We start from the raw sequence: 21,583 nt of genomic DNA, 5'->3' as shown, positions 1-21,583 counted from the left end.
AAAACCCCAGTGAAGAGTTGATCGAAGGAGCTGAAGATAGAACATTAAACTAGTTGAGGTAAGCGATTTCCCTGAAAGGGAGAAGAGGATCATCTAACGACACTAGGAAAAAACAGAGGACTCACTGTGTGGCCCTCACTGTTCTGTCCAACGGACATCTTGGAAAACTTATCAATCAGTGCATTCCGACAGCCCTGGTCCTGTTATCAGAATACAATGTGCTGGTCAGGGGGATTCCTCCACCTCATTTGTATGGATGGAGACACTTTTTCATTTACCCCGCTGAACGAATAAAAATGTTGGTCTATGACCAACTTAGCTTTACTTTTTTGCAACACTGGACCATTCGGTATTATTATTCTTCACTGAAAAGCTGGGATATATAGTGTGATATATATTGCTGAAACATATATTTGTGTATCACCTGAAGGTACAGGCTTATAACCCAGGGTCTGTATCCTATACAATTAAGAGACAAACGCTATGATATGCATGCACTTCAAAAGGGAACTGTTAAGGGTGGAAATTTGTTTAAGAGAGACAGGCCCTTCTTCACTACATTGTAACTCACCTGAATCAAACAAGCAACTGGTGAAGTCTGAACTCCTGTCTTGCATGCTTGTTTCAGCACCCAGAATGTAAATATTCACCAGCACACCAATAGCAGCTCAAATATTTCTCGCAGTATGAACCCGGTACGTCTGTTCACCAGTAACCATTGTTCTTAAACCCCAAGGCCAGCATTTTGAATCCCTGTGAGAACCCTATGCATAAGAAGGCTATGGACAGGTTATCCCACAGAGCACATTGTGTATCCTTTTATAATTAGTGAATGCTGGAAACTCAGCACAAGGCATATTTTCCCATTTTTTAAAAAATAATTATATCCCAACATATAATGTCCTTTTTATTCTCACATAATCCAAACCATCAAACTGTGTTGCTGAACAAAGAGCTATTTATTAGTATAACACTTTTTTCCCCAAAGTATCAATAGCAAATGAAGTATGTACAAATCCTTACAGCATTTACACCATAAAAAAGTTTGTTTTCCAGCCTTCTGAAGTGAGGACCTTTAAGCAGTGATACTTTAACAACAATGTAGCAGATATTACATTAACTCATCATTCCTAGTCAAATACACTTGTCACCTATACATGCATTTATTTAACAAGATTATGCAAAGAGCAGTGGTGTGCAGTGACCCATAGCAACTGGTCATGAGCCAGGACACTTCATTACTATTGACCCCAAAACTTGGCCATACCCTGGACAAATGTTCCCATAATCTTGGAGAACAGAAAGGTTGTGTTCAATCTACTCTGCTGTTAACGGGCTTGTGAATTAGCATCTGCCGGATTTCAAGGACAAGTATCCACTTGGATATCAAGCAGATAGGAATGGAAGATGTGGTCGTACCTGAGACACATCAGAGCGTGTATTGGACAGAAGTTTGCTACATAAGTAGGGTAGACACATCTGTCAGATATGACCAATGCAGTGGACTCCAAAATCTGTTTAAAGATGGCCATAAATGTTAAGACTGAGCATCCATGTACACACATGTAATATCTGCATGTGTTCAACTTGCAGATCACTAAAGGATGATAGAAAAGTATACAGTGATCACTTACACAAATGCATACTATTTTCCATTTTGTGTTTTGCCTTGGATCAGAGTAGGAGAATGGCCGGGAGTCATGTGACTGACCTGAAGATCTCTGAAAAAAGAGGTTTTTATAAAAAAAAAAAAACAAACACACTTGCACAGTGCATTATGGCTGGATAAAACAGAGGGGCTGGCAGTGACATTTATGAAAGTTTACTTTTTATTAAGAGCAGGAGGGGAGCAGAGACACAGGCATTCGGGAGATGACAGGCAGGGACGGGGGAGAGAGGAGGAGCTGCGGATGACGGAGGCCATGTAAACTGACCCTGGTAATCAGGGCTCAGCAGCCCTGATTACCATGGTCAGCACACAGAGGTGGACACAGGAACTAGCAGGATCATCTAGGTTTTTTTACATCTTAGAAAGGGGCAGATTAGACAGAACAAGCACTGTGCTGTTTAATCCGCTATAAGTGAACAGGAGCACTCTTTTTTTTTTTTTTTTTTTTTTTTTTTTTTAGGGCTACAACTACTTTAACTCAAAAATGGAACATTCAGCCTACTCTAATAGTGTATTAAGATGACATGCTAAATAAGTACATTCTAAAACATGTTAAGAGTTCAGGTTACCAAAACATGCAGATGTGAAGGGGGTATAAATTATTTAAAGGTAAACATAGTATTACAGGTCCAGATATTCCGCACATGTACTAACCTTTTGCAATGTAAGGGGGGCTAAAGAGACAGTTGTACACTTACCATATTGACAATATACATATTCATCATGCCATAACACCTTTGAATGCTTAGGAATGGATGCTGACAAAAGATGACTCAAGATCTTAAAGCTTTGAAAGAAAACCAAAAATCTTGTTTGGGATTCCTCATACATAGGGGTCTCTCATATCTTGTGGCTCCCTGCTATCTTAGAACAGATAGCAGTGATGAAAGATGTCATTTGAAGTACTGCTTGGTGAAATATGGTAAGCAACTAGCTTAAAACACAACACATCTGTATAGAAGCCATTGCCTGCTATGGTTAAAAGTAGAAGGGCTGTGGGTGCCAGAGGTGCTGACCTAAATAAATATAGGATTTAAATGGCCTTACCTGTTGCATAATCAGTCCCCATATGGACACATTTAAAAGCAGAAATGCAATTTCTGACTGGTTGGTAAGGGTCACTGCACTCTATTACTCTATACATCATTATTAAATAAGTTCATTACTGTAATGGCAGCCATGTTGTGCCTGTATATGGTGCTTCGAGAATTAAAAGGCTGTGAGCTGGTTCAGCTGACAAATGGCTACCACCACTGTCACAGGCAAAGAGCATTTATAAAACTGCTCAGAAGAACATCAGCTGACTACCCACTGGGAAGACACATCATCCAAAGAAAACTCAAAGACAGAAAAAAAAAAGAATTCCATAAGAAGGCCAACGTGCAGAACAAACTGCCATGGGTAACAAAAGCAGTTTTAAGTTGTTAAACTACAATACTTTCAGGTGAGACAAACATTCATAGACTGAGATGTAACATACGCAAGACAACAAATACAATTCATTCAGCTAGATTCCAGCTAGTGAGGCTATTCCAGGATATCATTTTTATACTGATATGGCTGTGTGTTTCCATTTAGTTTGTGTTGACAGACTGCTTACGAACAAGATGGTAGCATGGAGTTGCAAAGATTTGATCTGTTAAAGGCATCTTTTATTAGCTGTAGTTTGTTCTCAATGTTCTTGTCAAAAGTTTAAGACTGCAAAAAAGAATGGGAAACAAAAAAAAAAAAAACACACAGATTTCTTGGCCATATGTTATTAGACATCTCAAAATCCTGCAGAAATCGATAAAGTTTGCTAGGGCTCTCAGAGAAAGGACAAGGGGGTCAGAAATTTGAACACAGTTTGACCATCAAAAAAAAATACAAAAATATAAACACATTGTAGCCTAACAGTACTAGTGACATGGTGGTGGCATTTGTTTTCTTTTTCAGGCTAATAACATTTTAGCAAATACAGAAAATACATATTGGTTTTGCCGGAATTGCAAAGTCAGTTTTATTTCATGCAAGCTTAAAAAAAAAAAAACACAAACAATGTTAGCTCTCTTTTGTAAACTACTTGTCCCATCAATCCAATATGTAATAGAGATAAAGAAAGGCAGACATGTTTGAAGTCCAGCCTGTGTGACAACCATGGTTTCTTTAATGCAGTGTTTCTCAACTCCAGTCCTCAAGGCGCCCCAACAGGTCATGTTTTCAGGATTTCCCTCCGATGAAACAGCTGTGGTAATTACTAAGTAAGTGAAACTGATCAAATCACCTGTAAAAAATAATGGAAATCCTGAAAACATGACCTGTTGGGGCGCCTTGAGGACTGGAGTTGAGAAACACTGCTTTAATGGATACCATGTAGAAGTGAGTGTAGACATAAGGGGGCAGTAAGGGTGTTTTTTGCAGCATTACCAGGAGAAAATAAAAATAAAAAAGCCTGAAAACGAATGCAAGCACCCCGTCAAAGGACTTGTAAGCTGCAATATTTAAAGTATAACTAAAGGCAAAACTTTTTTTTAAACTTTGGATAAAGCGCAGAGGGATTAGAATATTTGTCATTTTTTATTGCTGTCTGTGCCTCCGTTAGGGAAATTCCTCCTATTTACCATTATCATTGAAAGTGAAAGTAAAAGTAAAAGAAAATCCCCAAATTTTGGGCTGTCCTCAGAAAAGTAAGAGGGGAAATCTTCCAATGGAGACACTAGTTCTGGTGACCTGGGGGTCCCCAAGGATATCTGTAAATTTCCAGGGATTTCCTCAATTCCTGTCCGACTCCAGAACAGGAAGTGAAGGGAAATCTCCGCAATAGGACACAGATGGCGGAAAAAAAATCTGACAGGGATTATAACCCTTCCTTACTCTATCCAAAATTAAAAAAAACCTGTGTTTTGCCTATTGTTCTACTTTAAGCTTGTTGTTTTAGCTACACTTTAACTTGCATTGACATAATCTGCAGCAACAGCACTTTTCTCTGCACTGGCAGGAATAAATCGCAGAGGATTGACCAATCTAATTTCAACCAACCATGACGACAAATACCTCTGGTCCCCTTATGCCTACGAATGCAGACACTGCAGATATCAGATAATGGACCATCTCTATAGCTTTTCCCCATCTCCCATGATACTTCATCACATAAGTTGAAAAGCATAAGGGGACATACAATCTATAAACTGCTTTGGTACAGTATACTGAAACGGATGGGGTAATAAAAGTAACACTTATTAGGAATAAAAAAAACAATGTTGCAAAGTCCAATGCTTGTCATTTCCTCTTGAAGGAAAAACAAACTAGTGTGAGAGCAAGCAATAGACAGCATTTGTGCCTTGCAAGCCTTAAACTGAAAAACATAACAGAATATATATGTATACAAAACACAATAAGACATATGCATGTTAAGTACATTTTCTACCCTTCATAATCATGTAAACAGTGCACTGTAACACTGAAGCAATCCTATCTCTCACACACAGGGCCATTTTGTGGGTGGGCTGGTCATCCAAGAGAATGCAGCCAATCAATTTGCTAAGAAACTCTCACATTTCCAAAACACAAGGCACCAAATTCCTTATGCTTTAGTCATGGCAAAAAAATTTTTTCCCCATATATTTCATATACGGAACAACAAGCGAACCCACAATGTGGCTGCCACTTATGCATGTATACAAGACAGAAACACTTTAAAAAAAAAAAAAAGCCATTCATTTCTGACTTGTGGTCTTAAACTTTTGGCAGTTAGTGAGTAGATTCTACCAGGCTTTGTAGGATTTGTTCAAGTGAAAGCCAGGCCATTTCACATGTTGGCATGCATGCAACTTGAAAACATTGCACAACAAGCAACACAGAGCAGACTGAAAAGTTTACAAGACTTCAAGTAGACTTGACAACCCTTCACGACTGAAAATTCACATACATGATGGAGTCTCGTGGGTTTGCCACTGGTTCTTTCTCACACATGGGATACCTTCTGTGAATCTCTAGCTTGCTTAATGCTATATAACCATTTAATAATCCTGGCATTTCTCTCTATGGCAGAAATACCATACGGTACGCGATCGTTGGCACTGTCATCTCTAAGGTCACTGTTGCTGTCCTGAGACTGTTCACAGTCTGAGCTGATCATGCTTGCACTGCGAAAGTTTAGAGAAATTATATCAGAATTAGCCCTTGCAAAATTTTCCATCCCGAGGTTTTCAAGCTCTTCAGGATCTAGTCCACAGTAATTAAAAAACCTCTCTACATCTGCATCAACACGAAAGTATCTGTCACTCAAATCAGATTTTGATCGCTGGAGTGATGGCCTTCGCGTGACACCACAGCTGGGTTCCATTGTGTCATTGTCCGGTGACTTGAGGGTGGTAAGTGTTGCAAGTTTGGGTTTTGGGGGCAATGGTGGTGCTGAACTGCTGCATGGTATCGCTTTTATCTGCTTCACATTTGTAACTTTCCTAATGTCTGAAGAACTATGAGAAACATGTAAAAAAGTATCACCTGATTTGTCAAGAAGCCTTCTGCTGATGTTCGAGTTGGTCTCTTGAGGGCTCCCATGACTCTGTGTAGGGTAGACTTTTAAGGACTCTGCAAATGAGTGTCGATTTTGGTCAACTGAGTCTGACAGATTTTGAGGCCAGTTCCGACATGTTTGCTTGTGCACAGAACCTGTACTGGAGCCTTCAGAGCTGTTGATAATGTTTTTAAGGATCTCAAGCTTTAAATTCTCCCTTTGTACACAGCTTTCGTTTTTTGCATTGTTGTTAAACATCTTCAGAGTTGGGCTGGCCAAAGCTCTTTTAGCTCCGGGGCATACAGGAGGCTTTGAAAGTATAGCTGGCTTCACGGGTTCTTGTTTGGCATTGATAACCTCTTGGCTTTTGACATACTTTGCCTTATCAGCTTCTAGTCTTTCCACTGCGCTCAGTCTCTTGGGATTAGGCTCTGACTGCCTGCGGAAATAATCAGGTCCTTTGTTCAATATTCGGAGTGGGACAGCAGATGTAAAAGCCACCGCTGGGCTCACAGGTTTACCCATGCTACCTGTCTGTAGTGTTTCTGTAGGCATGTTTGGTGATTGTTCCCCTGCAGCCGTTTTGGATTCTCTTCTTGCGTTTCCTAAATGCAATGTGTAGAAACATGTGCATCAAGCACAATGGATAACAGCTGAATCTTGAAATCTGACCGTTAGCAGCAGCTCTTCATCTCACAGTTCATTAAATAACTTTTTGTTATATTTATCAGTAAAAGGCAGGCCTTAAAAAAAAAAAAAAGAAAAAAAAAAGGCCACCAGACAGAAGTCTGCATTAATCAGCACAGCTGAATCTTTTATTCACACAGACGTGGGTGTCTCGTCCTTTCTTTGTGTTCTACTACAGGCAGGGATCTGAAACACAAAACAACCAATCATATGTCAGGATCAGCATGTGACATCACAGCTATAGCAACAGAAAAAAAAATATTGTAGTATTTCAGCTGGTAGTGAGAAAACCATTAGGTGGCTTTTAACCATCTCACTACCATGAGTGTTGTAAATATCGCTGTAATCTGTTCCTCAGACAGTAGATGGTTAAAACAAGAACACCTATATAATTGCCCTACATGAAGCAAAGCATGCATGTTCGACATATGTCACAAAAAAGGCTTACTTTTAAATTAACAATAAAAACTGCCATAACAACTATTGCAGAGGTTGCAACATAAGCAGTTTTCTTGCTCCCAGCAGATACTATTAGCCTGAACATGAAATGTATAATTTAACAGAATCTAAAAATCTAGAAAATAGAAAACTGAAACATGCGGATTATCTAAATTGCCTACTTGGATGCTAGAAATTCCACCTTTTAAAATACTTTGTTCATCTAACAGTCCCTGGGGTATTTACATATGGCAATTTACTTCTCATTTTTTGCATCAGCAATTAGAAATTTTAGGCAAGTGGCTGTAAAAATCAAATAAGACAGTGCTATTGTTCTGCACCTGCACTTCAGGCTTACACAACTGTTAATAGATAGCATGCACATACTGATCTGGGGAATCAGAACAAAGCTTATGTAATCTGCAGCATGAGATTGTCATTAGAGTGTAGCTAGATCTAGACTAAGTAAAAAAAACAAAAAAACTGTCTATTATATTACAGCACAAGTACAGCAGACAAGTTTTTGACCAAAATGTAATGCTTGCCAAAAATACATGAATAAGTCCAGCATGTTATCCAACGCATCACCACTTGTTTTTAATCAGCGAAAATTGATTTTTGTGCACATCATATAGTAATTTTCTTGTAGTTCATTAAGGGACACTGAAATTTAGAGATAACTGGGTTATACCGCCGCCTACAGGAGGAGTTGGACACTATTCCAATATTCTTTTTGGTTCATTGAGGGACACAGGATTAGGACATGATGGGGACATCCATAAGCAGCCAAACGTAGGCCGGCCATACATGGTTCCAATCTCGGCCGGTTCAGCAGGAAGACCATTGCTGATTCCCCTGTCAATCATTTAATTTTAGACTTATCTGACCATAACACATTTTTCCATGTGGCCTCAGAATCTTCAAGGTGCGTTTAAGGTCAGATGATACTAAAACTGAATTATTTGGCCTCAACACCAAACAATATGTCTGGCGGAAATCCAATGCAGCTCACCATCCAAATAACACCATCCTTACAGTAAAGCATAGAGGTGGTAATATCCTGGTATGAAGGTGTTTCTCTGCAGCAGGGACTATAGCACTTGTCAGGATAGAAGGAAAAATGGATGAAGCAAAATTTCATCAAATTCTTGAGGAAAATCTGCTGCTCTCTGCCAGAAAGTTGTCAATTGGTAGAAGGTTTACCTTCCAACATGACAATGATCCAAAGCACACAGCAAAAATGACCACACAGTGGTTGAAGGAGAAACAGATGAATGTCCTTGCATGGCCTAGTCAGAGCCCAGACTTAAACCCCATTGGAAATCTGTGGAAGGACTTGAAGACTACAGTCCACAAATGGTCACCATCAAATTTAACTGAACTTGAGCAGTTCTGCAAAGAAGAGTGGACAAATATTGCAAAGTTTAGATGTGCAAAGTTAGTAGACATATCCCGACAGACTAAAGGCTGTGATTAAAACAAAAGGTGGTTCAACAAAACACTGACAAAGGGGGTGATCCTTTTTCCAACTTTCACTTGGATGTTATAAGTTGCACTAGAAAATACAGCTGGATAAAAACAAAAAACTATGCCTGTCTTTATTTCAGGCTGCAAAGCAACAAAATGTTATTATTTTAAAAGGTGGGTGATTCTTTTCTATACCAACTGTAACTTTCAAACATAGATCCTAATGGGAGTATGAACTGCCACTTTAAACAAGCTGCTAGCAGGCTTCAGCAGTTTTTGAAGCTTGTTGAAAGCCTGCTGAAGCTTGCTTAAAATAGCAATTAACACTCCCATTAGGATCTGTGTATAACATTTTCAAAACGGAGCTGAATGGTACTTTAACCCTCTGGTGACTAAGCCAATTTCTGACATTTGATGCTTGCAAGTTAAAATCCGTTATTTTTGCTAGAAAATTACTTAGAACCCCCAGTCACCATTTTAGCAGAGAATCTAGAAAATAAAATGGCGATGGTTGCAATATTTTATGTCACACAATTTACACAGAGGTCTTTCAAATGCAATTTTTTTTTTTTCAGGAAAAAAGACACTTTCATGAATTAAAAAAAAAACAGTAAAGTTAGCCCAATTTTTTTGTATAATGTGAAAGATGAGGTTACTCCGAGTAAATAGATATCCAACATGTCATGCTTTGAAATTGCGCACACTTGTGGGATGGCGACAAAATACGGTACCTAAAAATCTCCATAGGCGGTGCTTTAAAAAAAAAAAATAACGGTTACCAGGTTAGAGTTACAGAGTTACAGAGGAGGTCTAGTGCTAGAATTATCGCTCTCGCTCTGACGATTGTGGTGATACCTCACATGTGTGATTTGAACACCGTTTACATATGCTGGCGCGACTTACATGTGCTAGCGGGGACAGGGGTGCTTTAAACATTTTTTTTCTTATTTATTTTTTTACATTGTTACTTTAAAAAAAAAAAAAATGTGATCACTTTTATTGCTGTCACAAGGAATGTAAAATAGGTGGTGACTGGTACTCTTTATGGAGGAATCAGGGGTCTGAAAGACCCCAAATCCCTTCTATGCACTTCAAAATATTCAGATTGCCAAAAATGGCGATTCTGAATACTGTCATTTTTTTTTTAAACGGCGCCATTGACAGCCGAGTAAACCAGAAATGACGGTGTGACGTCGCTTCCGTGTTTACAGAAAGAAGACTGGAATGGTAGCCGTTTCCGGCTTCATTACAGTCTTACTCTAGCCGGCGGAAGTGCTGGATCGTGTCCCGGGTCTCCTGGTGGGACTGGAGGCCCGGGAAGAGCGGCGGAAGGTGGCAGGAGGGCATCCCCTCTCGCTCCTGCGGTATAACAGCCGAGCGTCTTTTAGCCGCATCGGTTGTTATCCCTGAAGAGCTGACCGCCCGCTCTAAAAAAACAGTACCAGGATGATGCATGCTGCTGCATGCATTATCCCGGTATAACCCCCTTAAAGCCGAGGCCGCATATGTGCATATGCTCGGCAGGAAGGAGTTAAAAGCTTCAACAAAGCTTGCTGAAAGCTCTGCAAATGTTTTGTCAAAGCTTGCTATTCATACCTCTTATACAAGTGGAAGCCTGTGCGAAACAGGCCTTAGTGTTTTGCTTTTGGATGTCTCAATCCTGTGCCCCTCAATGAACCAAAAAGAAAATTGGATTTTTGTGCATTCACATGCAGGCAGGGACTGTGCCTGGACTTTGGACCTGAAAAGCACTCTGCAGATAAATAACACATTACACAAAGTTCTGGAAAGTGCCATAACACGGAGCCCAGGCATTGTCCAGTTCAGAAGGGTCCGAGTAAGGCCTACAAAGCTATTGCTGAGGATATGCCGATATAGCTTCAATAAAAGGCCAACTCAAGCGATTTGTAGAGAAGTCTTGACTGAAGAAAAATCTAGGAGAAAAAAAAAAAAAAGAAAAAGAGAAATGGCTAGTAAAAATGGGTAAACTTTTCTCAGTAGAGAAAAGGCTTCCAACCTCCTAGGACACTAGCAAAAAACTGAGACTTGCTGGGAGTGGGAGCGGTTATACTAGGCTGGTCATGGTTTTGTTTTTTGTTGCCAGTTTCCAATTCCTCCTGTAGGCAGCAGTGTAAACCAATTGTCTCTAAATCTCGTGTTCCTTAACGAATGAGAAAGAATGTTTACTTATTTTTTGCATTATGATTCTGTTCTCACTGTACTATTGAAGGAAGAGGTCTTCCCAAACTTCTATTTGTTAGTTACAAGCAGTGCGCGTATCATACAGTCACGGCTCTCTTTACAATACAAACACCCCCCCCCCCCAAGATACATTGCGCCTGCATACTCCAATGCATAGTTGCATCAATTAGTATTCATTCATGGACGGGGCATACATAAATGAGTTAATAAAAAAAAAAATAGGAGCTAAAATGTGCTGCAGCTGGATGCATGGGCATGTAGGACTGTAGTCCATCAGGAACATGCCGGAAAGAGTGGCTACATCCCATACAGTGGGACCATGTAGAGCCAGTGTAGCCACCCTCACAAAAGAAGTTTTTAAATCCATATTTCGCCTTTTACGATCCAGTATTGTGCTTTTCCAAGTAACCATTTGAAAATACTGTATGGGGGGAAAAAACAAAACATATATACTGTATATATACATACATACACACACACCCATATATAAACACATATACATACATATACACAGTTGTGCTCATAAATTTACATACCCTGGCAGAACTTATGATTTTTTGGCCTTTTTTTTTTTTAGAGAATATGAATTATAACACAAAAACTTTTCTTTCACTCATGGTTAGTGTTTGGCTGAAGCCATTTATCATCACGCAACTGTGTTTACTCTTTTTAAAGCGGTAGTAAACCCGCTGTTTTTTTTCCCCTACACCTGTAAGGGAAAAGGCATAATCAGCTAGTATGCACCGCATACTAGCTGATTATGAGATACTTACCTTAGAACGAGGCGCCGGCATCTCACCCTGTCCACGCCGAGGGAGCTTTCATTTCCCCTCGGCGTGTCTTCCGGGTATCGCGGCTCCGGCGCTGTGAGTGGCCGGAGCCGCGATGTCGTCACTCCCGCGCATTCGCGCGCGGGAGGCTTCTGTCCAGCAAACTCCGGAGTTTGCCGAGCTGTCAGCCGAGAATCCCCTGTGCGCATGCACCGCTGCAATCAGCGGCTCATTGCGAGGGGAATATCTCCTAAACCGTACAGGTTTAGATTTTTTTTTTACCTACAGGTAAGCCTTATTATATAGGCTTACCTGTAGGTAAAAGTTTTAAAAAAAGGTATACAACCGCTTTAAATCATAATGGCAACAGAAACTACCCAAATGACCCTGATCAAAAGTTTACATACCCTGGTGATTTTGGCCTGATAAACTGCACACAAGTTGACACAAAGGGGTTTGAAAGGCTATTAAAAGGTAACCATCCTCATCTGTGATCTGTTTGCTTGTAATTAGTGTGTGTGTATAAAAGGCCAATGAGTTTCCCTTGCATCAATGAGACCCTTGCATCTTTCACCCAGAGCTGCACTGATGTTTCTGGATTCTGAGTCATGGGGAAAGCAAAGGAATTGTCAAAGGATCTGCGGGAAAAGTTAGTTGAACTGTATAAAACAGGAAAGGGATATAAAAAGAAATCCAAGGAATTGAGAATGCCAATCAGCAGTGTTCAAACTCTAATCAAGAAGTGGAAAATGAGGGGTTCTGTTGAAACCAAACCACGGTCAGGTCGACCAACTAAAATTTCAGGCACAACTGTCAGGAATATTGTTCGGACTGCAAAGAAAAACCCACAAATAACTTCAAGTGAAATACAGGACTCTGAAAACGTGGTGTGGCTGTTTTAAGATGCATAATAAGGAGGCACTTGAAGAAAGATGGGCTGCATGGTGATGAGACCAAAATTGAGCTTTTTGGCCACAGCCATAAACGCTACATTTGGAGAGAAGTCAACAAGGCCTATGATGAAAGGTACACCATTCCTACTGTGAAACACAGAGGTGGCTCGCTGATGTTTTAGGGATGTGTGAGCTACAAAGGCACAGGAAATTTGGTCAAAATTGATGGCAAGATGAATGCAGTATGTTGTCAAAAAATACTGGATGAACATTTGCACGCATCAGCCAGGAAGCTGCGCATGGGACGTACTTGGACATTCCAACATGACAATGATCCAAAACACAAGGCCAAGTCGACCTGTCATTAGCTACAGCAGAATAAAGTTAGGGTTCTGGAATGGCCATCTCAGACTCCTGACCTCAATATCATTGGGCCACTCTCGGGAGATCTCAAAATGTGTAGTTCATAGTTCATACAAGACAGCCTGTAAAATAATTTACAGGAACTGGAGGCTTTTTGCAAAGAGGAATGGGTAGCTTTTACCATCTGAGAAGATAAAGAGACTCAACCTCAAATACCACAAAAGACTTCAAGCTGTCATTGATGTTAAAGGGGGCAATACACAGTATTAAGAACTGGGGTATGTAAAGTTATCATTCATATTCTCTGAAAAATGGCCAAGAATTTATAAATTCTGCCAGGGTATGTAATCTTATGAACACAACTGTATACCTCCTCGCTGCCAAGTAGACCTATTTTATCTCTCTCATTAACACCTTATCATCCCGCCCCAGTCAACTCTTCTCTACCTTCAACGCTCTACTTCATCCTCCACTGCCTTCACCCACCAACTCACTGCCCAAGAGATTGGCAATCACTTCAAACATAAGATTGTTACAATTCGCGAGGAGATCTCTACTGTTTAGATACCCTCCATGCTTTACACTTCATGCCCACAGGTACAATCATTACTTCCCTCTTTCAACCCCACCACTATAAACAAGGTTGCTAAACTACTTGCCAATGTCCATCTTACCACCTGCACCCTGGATCCGGTTCCCTCGCAAATGTTACATTCACCCTCTGACTCTACACTCTAACCCACATCTTCAATCTCTCAATCTCTTCCTCATCTTCCCCAACTCTCTAAAACATGCACTTGTCAGTCCCATATTTAAAAAAGCCCTCACTGGACTCATCAAATCTTAACAACCTACACCCTATCTCCTTGCTCCCCTTTTTATCCAAACTCCTTGAACGTCTGGTCTACAACCGACTGAGCGGCCACCTTGCTGATAATAGCCTTCTTGATCCCCTTCAGTCTGGATTTTATCCTCAACACTCCACAGAAACTGCTCTCCTAAAACAAACACTCTACTAACAGGCAAAACGAAAGGACACTATTCTGTACTCCTACTCCTGGACCTTTGATACGGTTGACCCCATCCTCCTCAAAAAAACTCAAAGCCTTTGGTCTCCGTGAATGTACTCTTTGCTGGTTCTCCTCCTACTTATATACAGATATATCAGTCTGGATGTCACACCACTTCCTCAAACTTAGTCTATCTAAAACCAAACGTATAATGTTTCCTCCCCCACGTGCTTCTTCCTTCGATCTCTGTAAAAATCGATGGCACAACTATAAGCCCATCCCTGCATGCCAAGTTCCTAGGTGTAGTTCTGGACTCCGAATTCTCCTTTAAGCCCCCGTCCAATTACTGTCCAAATCTTGCCGCCTCAACCTCCACAATATCTCCAAAGTTCGCCCCTTTCTAACCAATGACACAAAGCTCTTAATTCACTAGCTGGTCATCTCTCACCTCGACTACTGCAACTCCCTCCTCATTGCATTCCTTACCTCTACATAGTCTATCCCCCCATCAATCCATCATGAATGCTGCCGACAGAATCAGCCACCTTACCAACCGCTCTGTCTGCTACTCCTCTCTGTCAATCTCTGCACCGGCTTCCGCTCACCCAAATAATTAAATTAAAAATACTAACAACTACTTACAAAGCCATCCACAACTCTGCCCCCAGCTACATCACTGTCCTAGTCTCAAAGTACCAACTCAATTGTTCTCTTCAAGCTTCAAGATCTCCTGCTCTCTAGCTCCCTCATCACCTCCTCCCATGCTGGCCTCCAGGACTTTTCCAGAGCCTCTCAAATCCTATGGGACTCCTTACCCCAATCTATCAGATCTATTAGCTTTTAGACAATCACTGAAAACCCTCCTCTTCAGAGAAGCCTATTCGACCCACACCTAACAACTTTTAATTTTCTCTATCTGATCATCCCCACAGCTATTACCTTTTGTTCCACTTGACCCTCCCTTCTAGATTGTAAACTCTAACAAGCAGGGCCCTCTGATCCCTCCTGTACGGAATTGTATTTTAACTGCACTGTCTGCCCCCATGTTGTAAAGCGCTGTGAAAACTCTTGGCGCTATATAAATCCTGTATAATAATAATACATTTTTTTTCCCCTTTGATGCAGCCACAAGTTTGCGGTTTTGTAAATTTTCAACATAAAATCGTGACTGGATTCATTTTTTGCATGTGGTAGAATAATGAAACCTTTTACAACCATTAAAAGATAGCAAATGATAGGATCAAAATGATGGGGTAAGAAAGAGATCTGTCCTTGAAATTGAAGGCCCATCTTGTTCTTGATTCCAGACTTGGGTTATGCATGACAACGATATACAGACATTGAAGGGACCATTCACTCTGTAACATGTCCAATTGCTAATCTGTTGAGGACATTTTCTATGCTTTATTATATCATTTTGCTTTTGGAAAGTTGACAAACTGTTTTCTGCCAAAAACAAATACTAAATATTATTTTTCGAAATACTATCTATAATTCGTCAAATTAATCCTCTTGTTGGCGACACAATACTGCAAGTATATCAATTATACTAAATTACTTACCAAATGTTATTTATAAATGTTTAGAATTATCATTTATGTTAGAAATTAAAGTCTACAGCTGGGGGGGGGGGGGGGGTTGCATCTTTGCAAAAGGCAAGTGTAGTTCTAAGTGAACAAATATTACAGAATGATCCTATGCAATTAGGTACTTGAATTACCAGTTCTTTTTCCTGTGTTTATAAAGGGACATTACTTTTTATAGAGTACGTGAAACTGTTGATATCAGTCTCTGCCTCCAAAGGCATTTACAATCTAAATGCCATGCCAAAATCATACACAGACTAAGACTAGTTCTGGGAAAATACCAACTAGAAATTGGATTGTGGGAGAAACCCCAAACGTCTTGCTGGTTATAGCTATGAATTTTATATCTTTTAGTGTCAACGTATGTCATAATATCAGGGGGTAGTAATGTGGAGGAATCACAGGTAGCTGAGTGTTTAGCACATATTCTATTGTGGAAAGTTGTCCCCTGCAAGGCTGCGTTCACACGGGCATAATTACACCTGTGTGAGGGCTTTGTTTGCCCACATGGGATGTACAAGTGTTCTGTGCATCCACATGCAGGCAGTCCCATTCTTGTTATTTGGGACGGAGCAGCTGCAGACACTGCTCCTAATTTTACATCTGTGTGAATCCACAAACTAACATTGTATGCATCTGGGGACTCGCATGGACACGGATGTCAAATTGGGAGCAACAGCCGATGTGACTTCCTGCATGTGAATGCAGAGAACACCTATGCATCCTGTATGGGCAAAACATGGCCCTCACATGGATGTACATTTAAAGAGAGAAGTTTTCATTTTTCTTTTTCAGAAATCATACTTGCATAGGTGGATGCAGCATTGGTTCAATGCTGCATCTGTACCCCGCTGGTTCTAAGACTGATCGATCAAACGCTGCTAATTGCTCTGTTCTCAGTGCTCCATGAGCAGAGAACTGGTGACTGTCAGTCACCGCTCTCTGGACTACTTTGCCCCCTCGTGCTTACCGGAGCTCTGGACTGTGAAGGGGGCAGGAGAGGCAGGCTCAGGCTCTCAGCAGCTTGCTGAGAAGCTGACCTAGGTGCCAGTACAGGCTCCTGGGTGGATACAGACCATATGTTTGCGATCTTTCCTCAGCCTGGACCAGCTCTGTGATGTCACCTGACAGCATGGGAGTGTAGAACAAACTACACTCCTGTGATCCACAGGAGAAGTACAGCCAAACGAGCTTTGGCTGTACTTTTCCTATAAGTACGTCTGTGTAAATGAATGAAAAATAAACACACACCAGAAAGAATATGGAAACATAAGAATACAAATGGTCATCCAACAAATAGGGAACGGAGAGATCGATGGTCAGAGACTGGGGTAAAATGGGGATATAACACTGGTTTCCCAAACTCCTCTGGGGAAGTCTAGGATGGAAAAGGACCTGGGGGTCCTAGTAGAATTCAGGGGTCTCAAACTGGCGGCCCTCCAGCTGTTGCGAAACTACAAGTCCCATGAGGCATTGCAAGGCTGACAGTTACAAGTATGACTTCCAAAGGCAGAGGCATGATGGGACTTTTGAGACCCCTGTAGTAGATGATGGGTTCAGCAATGGCATGCAATGCCAAGCTGCTGCTAACAAAGCAAACAGAATGTTGGCATGCATTAAAAGGGGATCAACTCCAGAGACAAAACGATAATTCTCCCGCTCTACAAGACTCTGGTCCGGCCGCACCTGGAGCATGCTGTCCAGTTCTGGGCACCAGTCCTCAGGAAGGATATACTGGAAATGGAGCAAGTACAAAGAAGGGCAACAAAGCTAATAAAGGGTCTGGAGGATATTAGTTATGAGGAAAGGTTGCGAGCACTGAACTTGAGAGGGGATATAATTTTAATGTACAAATACCGTACTGGTGACCCCACAATGGGGATAAAACATTTTTGCAGAAGGGAGTTTAACAAGACACGTGGCCACTCATTAAAATGAGAAGAAAAGAGGTTTAACCTTAAACTACGTAGAGGGTTCTTTATTGTAAGAGCGGCAAGGATGTGGGATTCCCTTCCACAGGCGGTGGTCTCAGCAGGGAGCATCGATGGTTTCAAAAAACTATTAGATAAGCACCCGAACGACCTCAACATACAGGGATATACAATGTAATACTGACATATAATCACACACATGGGTTGGACTTGATGGATTTGTGTCTTTTTTTTCAACCTCACCTGCTATGTAACTATGTACAGTATCTCACACAAGTGCGTTCAACCCTCACATTTTTGTAAACATTTTATTATATCTTTTCATGTGACAACACTGAAGAAATTACACTTTTCTACAATGTAAAGTAGTGAGTGTACAGCTTGTATAACCGTGTAAATGTGCTGTCCCCTCAAAATAACTCAACAGACAGCCATTAATATCTAAACCGCTGGCAACAAAAGTGAAAATGTCCAAATTGGGCCCATTTCCCTCCCCCGTGTCATGTGACTTGTTAGTGTTACAAGGTCTCAGGTGTGAATGGGGAGCAGGTGTGTTAAATTTGGTGTTATCGCTCTTACGCTCTCATACTGATCACTGGAAGTCCAACATAGCACCTCACTGCAAATAATTCCCTGAGGTTCTGAAAAAAAGAATTGTTGCTCTACATAAAGATGGCCTAGGCTATAAAAAGATTGCCAAGACCCTAAAACTGAGCTGCAGCATGGTGGCCAAGACCATGCAGCAGTTTAACAGGACAGGTTCTAATCAGAATAGGCCTCGCCATGGTCGACCAAAGAAGTTGAGTGCACATGCTCAGCATCATATCTAGAGGTTGTCTTTGGGAAATAGACGTATGAGTGCTGCCAGCATTGCTGCAGAGGTTAAAGGGGTGGGGGGTCAGCCTGTCAGTGCTCAGACCATACGCCACACTGCATCAAATTGGTCTGCATGGCTGTCATTCCAGAAGGAAGCCTCTTCTAAAGATGATGCACAAGTAAGCCTGCAAACAGTTTGCTAAAGACAAGCAGACCACGGACATGGATTACTGGAACCATGTCCTGTGGTCTGATGAGACCAAGATAAACTTAATTGGTTCAGATGGTGTTGAGAGTGTGTGGCGACAACCAGGTGAGGAGTACAAAGACAAGTGTGTCTTGTCTACAGTCAAGCATGGTGGTGGGAGTGTCATGGTCTGGGGCTGCATTAGTGCTGCCGGCACTGGGGAGCTACAGTTCATTGAGGGAACCATGAATGCCAACATGTACTGTGACATACTGAAGCAGAGCATGATCCCCTTCCTTCAGAGACTGGGCCGCAGGGCAGTATTCCAACATGATAACGACCCCAACACACCTCCGAGATGACAACTGATTTGCTAAAGAAGCTGAGGGTAAAGGTAATGAACTGGCCAAGCATGCCTCCAGACCTAAACCCTATTGAGCATCTGTGGGGCATCCTCAAGTGGAAGGTGGAAGAGCGCAAGGCCTCTAACATCCACCAGCTCCGTGATGTCATCACGGAGGAGTGGAAGAGGACTCCAGTGGCAACCTGTGAAGCTCTGGTGAACTCCATGGCCAAGAGGGTTAATGCAGTGCTGGAAAATAATGGTGGCCACACAAAATTTTGACACTTTGAGCCCAATTTGGAAATTTTAACTTAGGGGTGTACTCACTTTTGTTGCCAGCGGTTTAGACATTAATGGCTGTGTTGAGTTATTTTGAGGGGACAGCAAATTTACACTGTTATACAAGCTGTACACTCACTACTTTACATTGTAGCAAAGTGTAATTTCTTCAGTGTTGTCACATGAAAAGATATAATAAAATATTTACAAAAATGTGAGGGGTGTACTCACTTTTGTGAGATACTGTATTGTCAAATTGTCCTTAACCATACAAAAAATCATCAATTAGAGCAAACAAAAAAACTTAAAAGTATAACAATTCTACTGATTTATTACACAACCTAACAATATTGCAAAGTTGCAAAACTGAAGTAATTATTACTGTTCTGGCAGAATATAGTTGCCTGGGGAGAAGAACTTCTGAGTCATAGTAGTGAGAATGAAAAGCTCAGTCTGTTTTCCTCTGAAAATTCTGTATAGTACTTTTAGAAGGTGAAGCAGTGCATCGGCTTACAGTATATGGTTCTTAGAAATTCAAGTGTACATTAAACAAATGCTTAAAAGTAAAAATAGTAGTACCAAAAGAAAAAAAACTGAAGAAAGCAAAAAGGGCTTTGACAACACGCCGCTATTGATGTTCATTGCTCAAGGGCTTTCAATGCAATTTGAAGGCTCACCAGCATCTGAAATTCAAACTAATTTTACAGCACGGAAGACCTTTAATGTCGAATAAGGTATGAGATACCTAAACAATCAAAAGTGTGCTGGTCCCAGTTTTCTTTGACAGCTGCTCATTTGGAGGGGGCCACAAGGGGTTGAAGCAGAAAGAAAAAGTTTCCAAATATATTTATAAAAGCAGAACTCACAGCAAAACAGCTTTAAGTATGACTGCACCTTCGCTTAAATGCATTCTTTGCTGCCTGTGATAAAACAAAAAATCAGTACTGGGTTACCAGGGACCAAGGAACTTACTCAGGGCCGGGAGGCTGTAGGCAATACTACTGGAAACAGGCCTTCTCTCCAGTAATGGTTACACATTATTTAACATTTTGTTGTCTACTTAGGCGGTTTAGATCAGTAAAAAGTATAACTTTTAATAAAAATGCAATTATGCCAAAATGTCTGGTCTTTTATTGGAGTGGATAATATATAGAAACTCGGTCTGGTTTTTCCTGCTATCCAAGGCTCTTTCAGAGAAAATTTTACTCTTCTGCTTACATCTGTTTTACTGGACAGGAATTTCTGCAATAGGGACACGGACAGAACAGGGGTTTTACCTCTCCCCTATTCAAAAAAAAAAAAAAAGATATATTTCTGATGGTGTTGCTGCTGGAGAATCCGACAGGAAGTGAGCGGAAATTTCTCCGATGCATGCGGCACCCCGGATAGCTGTTAAAACCCTGCATGGGTTCTAATCCACCCCACTCTGTCCAAAACCAAGAAAAATACATTCAGGTTTCAGAGCACAATATAATAATATTGAACTGTATTGTTTCAATATTCATTTTAAATTCTAGTCTCATTCGACTCCACTCAAGTCAGCAGATAATGTAGCCAGCCTTTTTCATACATTTTAACAGATAGAGATATAGTACCTGTGCGTTGCCTTTTCAAGCTCTAAAGCTTAAGTCCAGGCAGAAATAAAAGACATAAAATAATGCAGCACTGTATTCAATAATACATCACTTTCTTTTGAAATGAAAGCAGTGCAAGTACCTAAACGTGACTTATCAGTCTCTTGTAGCCCCTGTACAGCAGAGCTCAGGTTGGGAGTGGGAGATGCAGCACAAACAGCACGTCAACTGTGCTACTCTGCTCTTGCACTAACAAGGAACATGCTAATGGGAGGTGAGAGCAGAGTGTTAAGAGTAATAAGCTAATCAATGTTCTGTTTTTTATTTCATGTCCATTCACAGGCTGGAGGGGCAAGACTTTTAACCCTTTTGCTGCCAGGCCTGTACGCATTCGAATCGCACTCCAGAGGCTACTGACAGGCTTCGAGGAAGTGATTTGATGCCATCTCACCACCTGTTTTAACCCCATTTTTGCTGACAAATGTGCTGCAACCACATGCATTGCACACAGTTGTGGGACCTTTGTGGCGTTTCCTCAGACTTGAATGTGTAGCGTTCGGATGGCGGCATCACTTCAAGTCAGGTCAACTGTGACGTGGGCGTGAATCATTGTGGCCACATCATTTAAACACCCCCTTCATTGCCTAATGCAGCTTATGGGGGTGGTTGGTGGGCAGCAGAAACACAGCTCAATCGCACATTTTTGCTACCCCCCAACTGAAAGTGTAAACAAGGCCTAAGGCTTCATTCACACGGGTCATTCTACAGTGAGGACATGTTTAGCTGCACAGGGATACACAGATGTTCTGTGCATCCCCATGCAGGTTGTCCCAATGAAGTCAATTGGGACACAAGAGCTGCACGGGATTG

At 41.2% G+C, this 21,583-nt stretch overlaps 1 protein-coding gene across 3 annotated transcripts in view; it reads right to left on the bottom strand.

The window, feature by feature from the left end:
• Positions 1 to 940: 940 nt before the first annotated feature.
• The window catches only part of FAM110B (family with sequence similarity 110 member B), a 245,132-nt gene continuing 224,489 nt past the window's right edge, over positions 941 to 21,583 (bottom strand). For all 3 annotated transcript variants that reach the window (XM_073631661.1, XM_073631660.1, XM_073631659.1), the window contains one exon: positions 941 to 7,040. In XM_073631661.1, the coding sequence (XP_073487762.1) occupies positions 5,613 to 6,722 (1,110 nt within the window). In that variant the 5' untranslated portion in view covers positions 6,723 to 7,040 and the 3' untranslated portion in view covers positions 941 to 5,612. The remainder of the gene's footprint in view (positions 7,041 to 21,583) is intronic.

Source organism: Aquarana catesbeiana, linkage group LG05 (assembly GCF_042186555.1).
Source record: "Aquarana catesbeiana isolate 2022-GZ linkage group LG05, ASM4218655v1, whole genome shotgun sequence".
Classification (NCBI taxonomy): domain Eukaryota; kingdom Metazoa; phylum Chordata; class Amphibia; order Anura; family Ranidae; genus Aquarana; species Aquarana catesbeiana.
This window is presented reverse-complemented; position numbering and strand designations above follow the sequence as displayed.